The following is a 15493-nucleotide window of genomic DNA, read 5'->3' on the forward strand; positions in this document are numbered from 1 at the left end:
GAACGAAAAGTGGAATAGCAATATTGTAATCCTCCTGATTTTATCCCATTATGTGTTTTACTTTTGGAGGAGTTAGCCTGAATGCCCTTAGAACTACCCTCCAGCCTTTACTTTATCACCTGCACTAGATCATGGGTTTCTGTTTTTGAAACAACACTTTTCCTTTCTTTCTTGCCAAAACCAACTCAGAAATTTGTCAAAGTGACATAATTTTCCATGGATATTCGTGTATTTCCATAAATAGCTAACTTTGAAAAGGAACTCTTAAATATCTTTTTTATTGCAAAGTACAAAACATACTGAAAAACACAGAAACATAAATATTCAGTTTAATGAATTATTATAAATGAACATCCACATACCACCCCAGCTCAAGAAATAGGACGTTGCCAGCATCCCCAGAAACTCTCCTTTTTCCCTTTCTAGTCATGATCCTGTTTCTCCTCCAGAGGTAAGCAGTAACCTGATTTTTACATTAATGACTTCTTTTGTTTTATTTTTTGTTTGCTACTAAAATATGTGTCCCTGAGCACTGTAGTTTTGCTTTACCTAATTTTGAGCTTTATATAAATGGCATCGTATAAGATGTATTATTGGCCGGGCGCGGTGGCTCAAGCCTGTAATCCCAGCACTTTGGGAGGCCGAGACGGGCGGATCACGAGGTTAGGAGATCGAGGTCATCCTGGCTAACACGGTGAAACCCCATCTCTACTAAAAAATACAAAAAACTAGCCAGGCGAGGTGGCGGACGCCTGTAGTCCCAGCTACTCGGGCGGCTAAGGCAGGAGAATGGTGTAAACCCAGGAGGCGGAGTTTGCAGTGAGCTGCGATCCGGCCACTGCACTCCAGCCTGGGCGACAGAGCGAGACTCTGTCTCAAAAAAAAAAAAAAAAAAAAAAAAAGATGTATTATTTTGTCTCTGATTCATTTCAGTTAACCTTATGTGTGTAAGACATTCATATTTTGTTTAGTTGTAGCTCATTTTCAGAACTGTATAGTTTATCAGTGTATGCATATACCACAATTTAGTCTACTGTTGATGGACATTTGGGTTGTGTTTTGGGGAATTATGATTTTAATGGACTCATACATGTATTTTTTGTTGGCGAAATATACAGGAGTGGATTTGCAGGGTCACAGGATATATTGATCTTCAACTTTAGTAGATAATGCCAAACTTTCTTCCAAAATCGTTGTTAATATGTTAGCAGTGTGTAGGAATTCCCAATTGCTCCACCTGCCCCCAGCACTTTTATTACCAGATTCCTTAATTTTAGCTATTCTGATGGGTGTGTTATTTTTAAAAATTGTATTTTTTATTGTGACTCTAACATGTATAATGTGTGTGTGTATATACATGTTGGCCATTTCTATATCCTCTTTTGTGAGGAGCCTGTTCAGAGCTCTTGCCTGTTTTTCTAATTGGGTTGTCTGTCTTTTTCTGATGTTCTGTAGGGATTCTTTATGAATTCCAGATACAAATCCTTTATTGTTACTTTTGTTGCAAATTTTCTTCCATTCTATGGTTTGCTTTTTTCCTTTCTTTTTTGATGAACAGAGGTTCTGGATTTTAATGTTGTTAATCAGTCTTTCTCTTTGGGATGAATACCTTTTAGGGTCATGTTTAAGAAAATTTTTCCTTTCCACAGTGCCCTGCAGTTCCCCTTTTGTTGTAAATTGGGAGCCTTTTTATGTGTGGGTCTGTTTCTAGGGGCTTTGTTTTGACTACCTTTGTACCAACACCACCACTATTTTATTTACCATAGCTTTCTAAAAATATCTGGTAGAATAAGTCATCCTACCTTCTTCAATGGTGCTTTGACTATTCTTGGCTGTTTATACTGCCATATAAATTATGGAATCGGCTTCAAAAAATTATCTTGGGATTTGTATTGGGATTGCATTGGATCTATAGATTGCCTTCTGGAGAACTGACATTTTTACGATACTGATTTTTTCTATCTGTGAACATGATATATCTCTTCATATATCTCTTCATTCATGTAGTGCATTAGCTACTCTCAAAAGTGTTTTATAGTTTTCTGTGTTGAGATTTTACACATCTTTGAATTACTGCTAGGTATTTAATATTTAAATGCAATCATAGGTATTATTTTAAATTTTTTATTTTCTGTTGTATAAAAATACAATTGATTTTGGTATTTTTCATCTTGTATTCAGTGACTTTGCTGAATTCACTTATTCTAATAAGTTTTCTGTGGATTCCTTTGGATTTTCTACCTGTACAGTCATACCATCCATGAATAATGATAGTTTCATTTGCTCTTTTATAATCCTTATAGCTTTTCTTTCTTTTACTTGTGTTAGAACCTGCAGTATAGTGTTGAATGGAAGTGGTGATAGTGATCATTACTGGCATGCTCCCAGCCCTAAAGGAAAAGCTTTCAACCTTTTACCACCAAGTGTGATGTTTGCTATAGAATTTTTGTAGGTACTTTATGAGATTAAGTATGTGCCCTTCTATTCCAGGTTTTCTAAGAGTTGTTAATTGTGATAGAATGTTGAATTTTATGAAATGCCTTTACTGCATGTATTGAGGTTTTATCAGACTTTTTTATTGCATTGATATGACACATTATACAGAGTCCATTTCTAATGTTAAACCATCATTATACTACTACAATAAATACAACTTTTCGTATATTTAATATTTTTATATTACATTTTCTATATTACTTGATTCTGTTAAGATATTGTTTAGGATTTTTGCATGTGTTTATGAGTAAAGTTAAGCCATAATAATCCTTTTTTGTTTGTGTTTTTGTTTTTGTTTGTTTTGAGACAGGCCCTCACTGTTATCACCCAGGCTATAGTGCACTGGCATGATCTTGGCTCACTGCAGCCTCAGCCTCCTGGGCTCCCGCCTCAGTCTTCCATGTAGCTGGGACTACAGGCACATGCCACCACACCTGGCTAATTTTTGTATTTTTTTGTAGAGAAGGGGTTTTGCCATGTTGCCAAGGCTGGTCTTGAACTCCTGAGCTCAAGCGATCCACCTGCCTCAGCCTCCCAAAGTTCTGGGATTGTGAGCATGTGCTACTGCACCTGGCAGTAATCCTTCTTTTTAATGTATTTGTTTTGTTTTGTTATCAAAGTTACGCCTGCCTCTAAAGACAAGTTAGGGAATAATTTCTTTTTTAATTCTGTGGAAGAATTTTTTACTTCTTCTTGTTTGCCACTGAAATCTAGGCCTAGAGTTTTTGTGTTTGGAAAGATTTTGATTCTGGATTCAATTTCTTTAATATTATTCACATTTCTAATTTCTTCATTGATGGTATTAATTAGATTTTTGTAGAAATTTCTCCACTTTGTCTAAAATTTTATACTTATTGACATGAAGTTGTTTTTAGTAGTCTCTTACCCTCTGGGTCTACAAGATTTGCAGTGATGTCCCGTTTTTCATTCCCACCTTTGGTTATTTGTAACTTCTCTCTTTCAGTCTTGCTAGAGTTTTAAAATTTTTATTCGCCTCTTCAAAGCTACATTTGACTTTGATTGTCTTCATTCTAATGTTTGTTTGTACTTTTCTTTATTGCTTTTGTTGCAGGGGGAATTTATTATGTTGTTCTTTATCTAGTTTCCTGAAATAGAGTCTTATATCCTTAATTATGAATCTTTCCTTCTTTTCTAATTTTGTATTTAAGGCTATAACTTCAAAGTAGACAGAGCTTACATGGGTTTTTATATTGTTTCATTCAAAATATTTTCTAATTTTCTTTGTGATTTCCTCTTTGACCATGGTTTGTTTTAAAGTCTATTTCTTAATTTCTGAGTGTACAAGAATTTTTAATTTTCTCTTTGTAACTGCATTATTAGAAAACTTGTTTTAAATTACTTTAATGGTCAGATAAATTATTTCAACCCTTGGAATTTTGTTGTTTTGCTATGTGTGCTTTAAAGTGAATATTCTGTAGATACTGAAGTCTGTATATGTCTGTTAGATTGCTTACATCAAGTTCAGTTTTACATCATTTCTGATTGCATGTGCACACTTGTTCTCTCAGTACTGATTATAGTCTATTTTTCTTTAAATATTTCTGTCAATATTTTACTTTAAATTTTTTTGAAGCAATTTCTTAAGTACATACATATTTGGAAATGTTTTATCTTCATAATATGAACCTTTGTCATTGTGAGGTATCCCTCTTTATCACAGGTAACACTTCGTAAAGTTTACTTTGTTTGTGGTTAACATAGCTGTACTAGCTTTATTTTGGTTAGTATTTGCATGGTATGTCTTTTTTTTTCCCCATTTCTTTACTCTCAGCCTTTCTGAATTCACGTCTTTTATAAACATCACATAGTTGGGTTTTCTTTTTTTTTATACGGCCTGACAATCTTCAAATTTTAATAGGAGCATTTCATCTATTTACATTTAATATAATCACCAATATATTTGGGTTTAAAATCTGCTTTTTATGTGCTTTTTATTTGTCCTACCTGATATATGTTCCTTTTTCTTTTCTTCCTTGCCTTTTTTGCTCTTTCTTGCATTTTTTGACTACTTTTTTATTCCATTTTTTCTTTTGTTTGGAAGTTTTACACTCTTTTACTGTTATTTTAGTATTAACCAAATGGTGAAAACAGATCTGTGATCTATCAATGTCTGTAAACTAGTAGTTTTATCTTTTTCCTAGATAATACAGGTGCTTTAATATGCCTTACTATGATATGATTTTGTTGCTCTTATTGTTATGTATCTTAATTATCTGTATGTTTTAAATCCAACACATCGTTATTGTGTTTTATGCAGTCACTGTTTAGACATACTCACTTTTCATTGCCTTTTATTATTTCTCACACCTCTAACTTTTCTTCTTGAGACATTTTCAATCTTCCCTTCAATATTTCCTTTAGTGCAGGTCTGCTGGTGTCGGATTCTCCCCTTAGTCTGTCTGAAATGTCTTTATTTCACCTTCATTCCTGAAAATTATTTTCTATATATAACAGTTAAGCTTGGCAGTTCCTTTTTCCTTTCATACCATGAAAATATTGCATTGTTTTCTGCATTCCATTATTTCTGTTGAGAAACAGACTTTGAATCTAATAGTTTTTCCTTTTTTGCAAGTAATTTGCTTTTTGTAACTGCTTTTAAGTCTTTCTTTTACCTTAGGCCTTTAGTTTTTAACAATAGTTTGTCTAGGTATAGACTTCTTTTTATTTCTCTTTCTTAGGGGTTGTAGGCTTTCTTAAATTCCTAGGTTAGTATCTTTAACTGCTTTTTAAAAAATGCTCTGCCATGATCTCTTCAATATTTCTTCTGTAGGATCTCTCTTGTCCTGATATTTGCCCAGGCTGGAGTGCAGTGACGTAAACTTGGCTCACTGCAACCTCTGCCTCTCGAGTTTAAGCAATTCCCTTACCTCAGTATCCTGAGTACTGGGACTACAGGCGCATGCCACCATGCCCAGCTAATTTTTGTATTTTCAGTGGAAATGGGGTTTCTTCACATTGGCTAGGCTGGTCTTGAACTCCTGACCTCAGGTGATCCGCCTGCCTCAGCCTCCCAAAGTGCTGGGATTACAGGTGTGAGCCACTGCGCCCAGCCATTCTTTTACTTTCTTTTGTGAATTTTTCCATTCTTTCATTTCTTCCTGCTTGGTTCAGGATTTTTCTTTTGACCTAATTTCCAGTCCACTACTTCAACTATGTCTTCCTATCTCCTTCAGCATAGTTATTTTAAATCCCATAGCCACAATATCTGGAGTCTTTTAGGGTTTCTGTTTTCTGTCATTTTTACTAGTTTTCATTTACGTTGTCTTGTCTCCTTTTGTGCCTGTTACCTTTGATTATTCGTCAGAGTATTTGAAACATTATTTTTAAAATATTTTGAGGCCTAGGATAATGTTACTTTCCTCCACAGAATGTTTTTCATTTTTTTCTGCGTGGTCCTAAAGTATTAGCAATCTGAGATTACTTTAATTCATTTTTAGGTATTAGAATTTTCGGGACCATTCAGATGACTTGAAGCTAGACTACAGTATCTGCGGGGACTTTTGTAATTTCAGTTTACTCTTATGTCTAAGAAACAAACCTTGGGGATCCTAGTGTCAGGCACGGAGGTTTTGCCAGGCAGCAACTCACACCGTTGAGTGGGTCTGGCTCCAACTTTTATTCTCTACCCCAAGATGATGGCAAACTTTTTCTGTAAAGGACTAGATAATATATTTTAGGCTTTGTAGGCCAGTCTCAGCAATCAACTCTGCCATTGTTCTGAAAAAGCAGCAATAAACAATAAGTAAATTAATGAGGATGAACATATTCCAGTGAAGCTGTATTTACAAAATATGTGCAAGGCTAGATTTGCCACATAGGCCATAGTTTGCCATCCTCTGCTGTAGCATATCAAAAGCTCTGTTTAGAGTCACAGCCACCTCTGACATTTAGAGTAACGCTAAATGCTGGACTAGACTCTCCTTAATCTATCTGGTTAGCTCTTCAGTGCCTTCAAGCATATGTTGAGTTTTTATGTTTCTTAGCAGGAGATTAACTTGGAAAGTTTAGTTTGCCACTACCAGAAGCTACAGTCATATATAAAGTAACCAATGTTTGGAAAAAAAAAAAAAGCAGCAATGAGATTTTCACACTCTAATCTCAAGAATAGAAGTTTCTAAGAAAATATATCTCACTAGCACCCTGTGTTATATAAATGACTACATTTTGTTTTTGTTTTTCAAAACTGAGTTTTAGAACATACTTCTATGGTCTTCCTAGAGAGATTATACATTCCAAGGCTAAAGTTATAGAGCACTGTTATCCATCAGAACTTACTATGATGATAGGAAATGTATATGCGTACCAGTCAGTGTGGGGGTCACGAGCTACTTGTGGCTACTGAGCACTTGAAATGTGGCTAGTGTGACTGCAGAACTGAAATGTTACTTTAATGTTAATTAATTTAAAAATAAATATGCAGATGTGGCTATTTTGTTTGGAATGGATGCAGCTTATATTAAAAGAAGAATCTCATCTCGGTACACAATGGTTTCTTACACTCCCACCTACTGAAGTATCCATTTTCCAGCACTCTTGCAAGAAATATTTTAACTTAAATGTGTTGGATGAATGATGTCTCACTAAATATCCTAGGCCTTGCAGAATGTTTCCATTTGTTCTTACCATTCACCTGGTGTGATGGAAGTACACTTGTTATCCTAAAAGATCTGCATAAAACTGATGCAGTCACTCAATTTACTTTCTAATGTGAATTTTTCTCTGCAGGGAAAGGGGCGTATTCGTCGAGGAAACTATCCAGGTCCATCGTCTCCTGTTGTAGTTCGGTTGCCTTCTGTGTCTGATGTCTCAGAGGAGACCTTGACTAGTGAGGCAGCCATGGAGACTGACATCACAGAACAGCAGCAAGCAGCTATGCAGCAGGAGGAGAGAGTACTGACTGAGCAGATTGAGAACCTACAGAAGGAGAAGTGAGTATCCAGGAGGAAGGGGAGAGACAGTGATTGTCTGTTTTCATTTCCTTCCTTCTATCGTTTCTTTATTTTTTCTTATTTATTATCTGCTGTGTGTTAAACACTGTGTCAGATGATACAGGAGATGTTGAAATGACAAAGACATGTTGCCTATACTCAGGTAACAGTGTGAAAGTTGTTCCCTCTGGGAAGCCAGTTCCATGAGCTGGAAAACCTGAGGCTGCTACAGTGATGGTCTGGAGAGGCTGACTGGGAGGAGGACACAGTATCCACGGGGCATGTCAGTCTTAGTCACAATTCATCTAGCAGTAACAGTGGGGAGCCAAGATGAGGTACTGGAGTCCTAACAGGTCAGAGACCAGCCTTCATGAACAGATTTGCTTTGCAAAGAAGAGTAGAAATTCTTAGGCTAAGCCAAAGTCCCTTTCAAGAATGGGCGTCATTCACAAATCCATGAAGGAAGGTTATTAGCCAAAGATCCATATGGCCATGGGAACAGCAACTAGATGGTCATAGTAATGCTATAGCCCTAGAGAGTGCTAGGATACTGGATAGGGAAATTGGTTGCAATTTAGGAGAGAGATAAATAAGAAGCTCTTTTACCTCCATTCATCACTGTTGCAGGGATTGGGTGACATTATGCCTTGGGGATAATATGAACATGCCATGGTTCTCCCTAAAGGTGCTGTGTAATAGTCCTGGTCGACGTTGATGGCTCTTAGGAAGTCTTAATGGTATCTTTATTCTTGAGTTCCAGGATCACAGGTCTTGAGTTTGACTTATAAGGGGATATGAGACTGTTAAAGTACTTTTTTGGTCTCTCATGATTGATTCTGGAATATAGGCCAGCTAAAAAAGCAGCTGGGGCTCAGCTGTAAAAAACATGATAAGGCAAAGAAGATGTACATTGACCAGGGGCTATTTGCTAGAAGAGTGATCTGAAAAGAAGACCCAGATCGGCTTTGATGCAGATGATGTTAGCGATCTTGAAGGATTCATAGGAATTTTCAAGGAAAGGGGGAGTCCCTAGAAAAAGAAAGAAGAACGAGCACAGTCTCAGAATGCACATGACCTCAGACAATTGTAATGCTGGTGATACTATTCTTGAAATGATTGTTCATGGATCTCAAGCTAGGTAAAGTGGAAGTAAAGGTATGGGGCTCTGTTAGGGAAGAGACTTGATTAGAAGGTGAGTAAGAATTGGAAGGATAAGGAGGTTGTGAACAGGGCAGAATATTGGATTCACAATTGGTGTATTCAGGTAATGACAAGCTCCAGCATGTGCGCATTGGAGGAAGTAGCTTAGCAAAAGTGGAGGAAAATATTGTTAGAAGTTGCAGACATAAAAGAACTTCAGTGTTAGGATATTGAGATGAATTTTTACAAAGATATTAATTGAATAGATCAGGTGATGTCAAGCATTAGTGAGAAAGCAAGGTTAGGAGCTGAGTACCAAAGACATCACGGAATGTGGGGCATTACTGAGAGGTAGCTGGGTGACTGTGATGAAGAAGGAAGACTAGAGAATGCAACAACTAAAGATGGCATAAGCTTCAAAGGACAGAAAAGATCAATCAGTGTTTTTCTTCATCTAGAGGTCTCTGTGGTGAAGGCAGAGGATATAGTCCATAGCCAGTTAGTAAGCTTCATGGAAAATAGTTTAGGAGCTGGAAGGAATCTTAGAGGTTGTCGAGTTTAATCTCTTTGTTTTGTGGTAGGAAACTGAGGTCCAGAGAAAAAAAGGTACTTTCCTGATGCATTATGGATATTATGAACAAGGTTAGAGCCCTGATCTCCTGATTATCAGTCCAGAGTTCATTTTACTGAAAGATCTCACCACAACAGCATCTTCACCCTACTCTTACCCCTATTATTGGTCCTAGATTGACTATCATTTTGTCCTTTAGTCCATATAGTTTTAGCGTTCACCATATTTGGCATACAGGTCCTCATCACCACCTGGATGGGGACAGTAAAAATGGACTCTCTTTGCTTCTTAGATTCCTGACTTTCATGGAGGATCTTTTTTTCTGTTACCTTCCTTCCACTTCCTATCAAATATGCTAATGGTTTCTTGATTGTATCTTACAGGGAGGAGCTGACATTTGAGATGCTTGTACTGGAACCCCGTGCCTCTGATGATGAAACTCTTGAGTCTGAGGCCTCCATTGGGACTGCTGATAGCTCAGAAAATTTGAATATGGAGTCTGAATGTGCTGTCTCTGAGAAATCAGGTAAGTGAACATGGTAGACCAAAGACGCCAGATTTGTTTTGCAAAGGAGGAATAAAGATTCCGAAACTAAGACAAAGTCTTTCAAGAATGCACTGACCATACATCAGCAGTAACAAAGTCCTGAGGAATTTTGTCCTTTTATCCATATAGTTTTAGCCTTCATCGTTTGGCATACAGGTCCTTATCATTATCTGGATGGGGATAAGAAATGTAATTGTCTTTGCTACTTAGATTCCTGACTTCCATGGAAGGTCTTTTTTTTCCTGTTGTTTTTGTAAAGCTTCCATATACATTGTTTATCAAACCAACTCTTCAATGTGATTGAGTTTTGTGGGGTTTTTTTTTTGGTAATTTAATGTTTTCTCCTGTACTTACACAGAGAAAAGCCAATAATCACAATATATGTTGTCTTACTGATCCATGACCCATTTTCTGAGGGTGGCAGGAATTGTGCCCTACTGTGAGGTGGGACTATATACATATACAAAGGAGGTGTTTAACTGGGTGGCATGTCTCAGGGAGACGTAGAACTTACCTACATATCCTGGCAGTTTTTGATGTGATAGTGACTGTTCTAGGCCTCCACTGGTGGCATGGTCAAACACCAGATTTCCCTGGGGATGATTCTGAACTGCTATATAGAGAAATGGATGGTGAGCTCTCTTTGACTATGACTGTGCCCATAGTAAGTCAGCCTGGACCCTCCAAATCTTATCCCACCCAATTTCATGTGTGAACAGTGACACCTATTCATTACATGATGATTTGCTTTATAGGGCACTGTCATTTACATCTTTGGTCTCTTTTTTGCATCAGAGAGAAGCTTAGCCCTTAGCTCCCTGAAGACAGCTGGCAAGTCTGAACCTTCCAGCAAGTTACGAAAGCAGCTTAAAAAGCAGCAAGACTCTTTAGATGTAGTGGACTCTTCAGTCTCCTCCTTATGTCTGTCTAACACGGCATCGTCTCATGGGACCAGAAAACTATTTCAGATTTATTCCAAATCTCCATTCTACCGAGCTGCCTCAACTAATGAGGCCCTGGGAATGGAAGGACCATTGGGCCAGACCAAATCCCTGGAAGACAGGCCTCAGTTCATCAGCAGAGGAACCTTCAACCCAGAAAAGGGCAAACAAAAATTAAAGAATGTGAAAAACTCACCTCAGAAAACCAAAGAGACCCCAGAGGGGACAGTCATGTCTGGCCGCAGAAAAACTGTGGACCCAGACTGTACCTCCAACCAACAGCTAGCACTCTTTGGAAATAATGAATTTATGGTCTGAACCGGCAGATGTGTGTCCCTCCGTGGCTACAGAGTGGTAAACACATCTCACCTTTGGGGCTGCGTTTCATCACCTCGTCCACAATAGTCCATCCTAATTGTGGTCCTGCCTCTTTTCTAAGCATATGGCTAAGACTGTATGTGCTGAATTCCTGGACCTCCTGCAGAAGCAGAAAGCCTGCTGGGGATGGTGCCAGCTGTGCCTTGGCTGCTGTATTTGAATTGAGATTTTACTAAACAAAGCCACCTAGGGCCTGGGGATTTGGGTCAATTATAGTTGCCTCTCCCCCACCCTCTTTTCCCTTCCCAAAGGTGGGTGTTGAACTAGGGGGGATATTGCTGGCCTGAGGGACCCTGTCATTTCTGACATTTGAAGAAAACACATAAATCTTTCTTAACCATGAAAGCAAAAGCCTTTGGGTTTATTTTGGGATAGTTAGGAGCTGGGGTAGAATATAATTTTTTTCCAAAAACTTATAAACAAAAAGCCTAATCCCTCTATTTTAAGATTTCTGAAAAAACACTCCATGTTATATTCTGGGGAAAGCAAAAAAAGTGATTGTTTCCATTAAGCCATCAGAGCGTGTCTCAGATATCTTGTTATATGGTGAAGAAGAGAATACCTATTTTGTTTTTTGATGATGTTTGATGTCATAATAATCAGTGCTGGTTTGACTCCTGTTTAGTTCCTGCCAAATACATTGCATGGGCTGAAGTGTCAGTAGCCATACTGTTCTCATATTTCCTGGTCCTCGGATCAGATTCTTATACTTTAATTTTTAGTTTCCCAGAGACATGGTGATCCCTAAACTTATGAAGGTTCCATCCTAAGCCACTCAGGCTTTTCTCTTTGTATAGATAAAACCGAAAACCATATATGAGCCTGTTCATCTGCTGGTGGATTCCCACCACAGACTCAAATAATGTGACCGTTTAGTTAGTTCTCCAAAAACATTCACATACAATGTTGCATGAGTAAGTGTTACAGAAAGCTGCCAAAAAATAAAAAGGTTTTTCATATGACCTATCTAACTTCTATCTTCCTTTTCTCAGACCATCAGTATTAAATAGATGGAAAAAAATCAAGGACTACTTGAAGCTATTTTTGTTAATATTCTGGTTACTGAAGTTTATTGTAAATATGTATGTATAGTAGGCATATTTCTTTTTAACCTTGTGCTTCCCTCCTTCCCATGGAATTTCTTCCCACAGATTAGGGGCCACTGGACAAGGGGATGAGAGCCATTCATCCCTGGGTTGAGGGAATAGTAAGACATCATTTTCACCACTGGGTGGTCTTCATACACATGAGTTATAATAACATTTTAAGTATCTTAGCATTTGTGGGAATAGAAACATGTTTTTGCTATTTATAATATATGAAAAATGAAACATGATAGCCTTTCTCGAGATAAGTATGTGAAATGTTTATTTTTAAAGTTACTAAATGCATCTTGTCTTGCTACTACATGCACTGCTCTGAAAAAGAGCCTTTACCATCTATAACCTGTATTTTGGTTATTCTTCCTTTTCATACTTCTTTGAAGTTGTGGAAATATTAAGTCTTTTGTTAAGGCAGAGTCTCTCCTGTTACACAACACTGAACCTCATGCCACTGCCTCAGTGGTTGTTGGCCAGCCCCAGAGGTTAGACTTGGAGCATAATTCTGCGTGGCAGCTAAAGGTAGCAGGAGTCTTACCTCTCCCTGCTTTGGGTTCAGAATTGAGCCAGAGAAAGGAAGCTTTTAAAATCTCCAGAATAATGATGGTTAATGAGCAAATGTTATGCTTTATATCCCACAGACATCTGCCATCTTGTTCGTCTTGTCCTGAGGAGTAATAAATGTTAAGCTTTTAAAAATTGAATTTCAGAGATTCTCCTAGAGGACAGAGGAAAACCCCTCAGCATGGTGTGTCATAGTGGGATTGCTGGTTCCTTAGCCCCAGGCCAGGCTGCACGGTCTGTGTTTCAGTGTTCTTGGGGGAGTAGTGTGCTGCTGGGCATTAATTGTTACTCTGCACTTGCTCCAGAATGTTGGTTAAATCCTGTATAAAAAAAAAGAGATTGCCCTTATCAGATAATTTCCTGTGGCCCAGAGGAATGGCCAGGAGAACACTTGTTGGCACATGTTCTTCCTTCTAAATCTTTGTGGGATTTTTTTGGTAAAATAAGTTTTTTGGCAGTTAAAAAATAACTGATGTAGGTCACTTTATAGGAACTAGGTGATGGATGTTAAGAGACTTTATAATTTTTCTCAGGGACCTGAAACTCCAATTTGGGTAAAATTCAATAAAAAAAAGAAAAAAGAAAAAACTTGTTTTTTTCAGTTGCTAGATTTATGTGGATTTCTAGTCATTTAATCTGCCAGGATTGGGGTGGGTGGATGAGGAGGAGAGATCCACAAAATTGTAAAAGTGGAGAGCAGTGTGGGGCCCTCCCTTTGAGGGAAAGCCGTTGTTTACATAGGGTAATAGGCCTTGTTGGCCTGATCAAGAGATGAAGCCATAACTCTTAAAAACCTTCAGAACTAAATGCTGTGTCTGCATCCATCTGTTCTCATTGGCCCTCTGCATGGTAAAGTTATGTCACTACAAATTGATGCCGCGTTACAATCATTTATGAAACTGTTAGCCCTTCGTATGTAACACACTTGTGGTTCCGTAGTGCTTCTCCTTTGCTTGTTTGCTTTGATCTGCATGGCGGCAGTGGGGCAGCTCCACATTTGGAGCCCATACTCCAAAATGCAGAGCACTCTATTTCCAGCACACATTCCCAGCCCCAAACAAAACCTGAATTTTCAACTCTGCCCATTAAAGTGAATGTATCCCTGTAATTTAGTATGTACTTATTATGGAAAATGTAACAAAAGCAGAGAAGTGTGATTTCATTCTGTATCACAAATTGAAGCAAATTAACAGCAAATCCAGCAGGATTCAGGGAGGCTTAGTTTACAACGTATTTTGTACCTCCTGCCATTTAAATTATTTTGCCACTCTGGGCTTCTAAAAACACAAAGGGAGATACAGCCCTCCAACTATGAGCCTTGCAGAGAGAGACAAAAGGGCCAGAGGTCCTGGGATGGAATAGTAGAGCCCCCATCTTCTTATGCTTTGGAAACCTGCTAGAGCGCTTATCCTGCTGGAAGATTAATGAAGGCTCCGTTCTGTGTTTCATAATGGTACAGTTGTTTTCACCATCAAAAACAGAGGGTCACAAAAACAGAGGGTCAGAAGTGTGCTGAAAAGATGTGGTCCAGCAGGGTTCTATAGTCCCACCTCAGTGCCTGTGGGCTGTGTTTTTAACTGTAACAAGCACTTTGGTAAACTAGAAAGAAGAAAGGATTCTCAGGAAGTGTTCAAAGCTAAGAAAGTTTTCATTTTAAAAAGAAACATACTCTATGGCTTTCCTCATCCTCCTGCCTTTTTTCTTCTTGGTGGGAAGCTGGATGCGGGACATGCATCATTCTCTATGGACAAATGTGTTAAGTCCACCCATACTCTTGTGACAACTCCCCAGCACTGTCCCCCAATACCATGCTGGCCTTGGTAGTAAAACTCCTTGGTATCTGTGGGAGTCCTCTTTTTCTGTGCCCTAGACTACTTTTAACCACTTTTCTCTGGAATGACTCCCACATTTGATTGGGTATTGAAAGGGTAATAGCAAAATGATGATTGTGGAGATGGATCTGTTAGGTCTCATATTGGTCCCCTGGTTGAAACTTTTTTCAAAAAAGCCCCCACAATGGGCCTGTCACCTTGCTAGTCATCCATTCTTAATGCCTATTTATCAGCCCTCTGAGGTCACATAAAAGTTGCACCTTTTGAACCACAAGTATTTGTATTTACTATGGGAAAGGTGTGGACTACAGATTAGTATTATATTTAATGGATTTTAAGTAATTTATAAGTATGCTGAGTGTAAATTTTTAAAGAACTGTATTATAAAAGGACATATCCTGTGAAATATAACATTTTACTGTTTAATAGAATAATTCTATAAGAAGAATGATTTGTCTCACCCACGGAACTCATTACATTCCGGATGCAATCAACAGGCACTTTGTAATTTCCTTTTTGTTTTTTTTTCTTTGCGGGGGGTTGAGGGGTAACAAGACATCATCTGTATAAAGTGCAGTTTGTGTCACTCAAAATATGCACTGTATGGCTACACAAAAGCAGCTTGATGAACAAATCACCCTATGGCTCATTAAAGAACAAAGCTTCCAGAAGCAGCAACATGTGTGGTTTGTTTTCCAACCATCCTGGCTCCCACTCCAACTATTCCAACCCAACTCCAAGAAACAGCAGTGACTTCTTAGTTACACTGATGTGTTGTCAGGAAAGGACTCAACCCACAGTTGACAAAACACAGAGGTGGTAGTCACTGGAACTCAACTGAATTCAAGTAAAGGTGTGATTCAAGGTATTTTTTCTGTAGTGGATGCAGGCTGCTGGCTGTCAAGACTTCATTTAATCGGTTTAAGGCTAGAAGGGCAGGAAAAGCAGTAAATCTGCATTTACGATCCTCCCCTA

At 38.2% G+C, this 15493-nt stretch overlaps 1 protein-coding gene across 14 annotated transcripts in view; it reads left to right on the forward strand.

Annotated features, from left to right (window-relative positions):
- The window catches only part of MYO9A (myosin IXA), a 321205-nt gene extending 306013 nt beyond the window's left edge, over nucleotides 1-15192 (forward strand). For all 14 annotated transcript variants that reach the window (XM_033189506.1, XM_033189505.1, XM_033189513.1 and 11 more), the window contains 3 exons: nucleotides 7243-7445; nucleotides 9540-9682; nucleotides 10499-15192. In XM_033189506.1, coding sequence (XP_033045397.1) covers nucleotides 7243-7445; nucleotides 9540-9682; nucleotides 10499-10962 — 810 coding nt within the window. In that variant the 3' untranslated portion in view covers nucleotides 10963-15192. The remainder of the gene's footprint in view (nucleotides 1-7242; nucleotides 7446-9539; nucleotides 9683-10498) is intronic.
- Nucleotides 15193-15493: the final 301 nt, after the last annotated feature.

The sequence above is a fragment of the Trachypithecus francoisi genome, unplaced genomic scaffold (assembly GCF_009764315.1).
Source record: "Trachypithecus francoisi isolate TF-2019V2 unplaced genomic scaffold, Tfra_2.0 Lachesis_group3, whole genome shotgun sequence".
NCBI classification, from domain to species: domain Eukaryota; kingdom Metazoa; phylum Chordata; class Mammalia; order Primates; family Cercopithecidae; genus Trachypithecus; species Trachypithecus francoisi.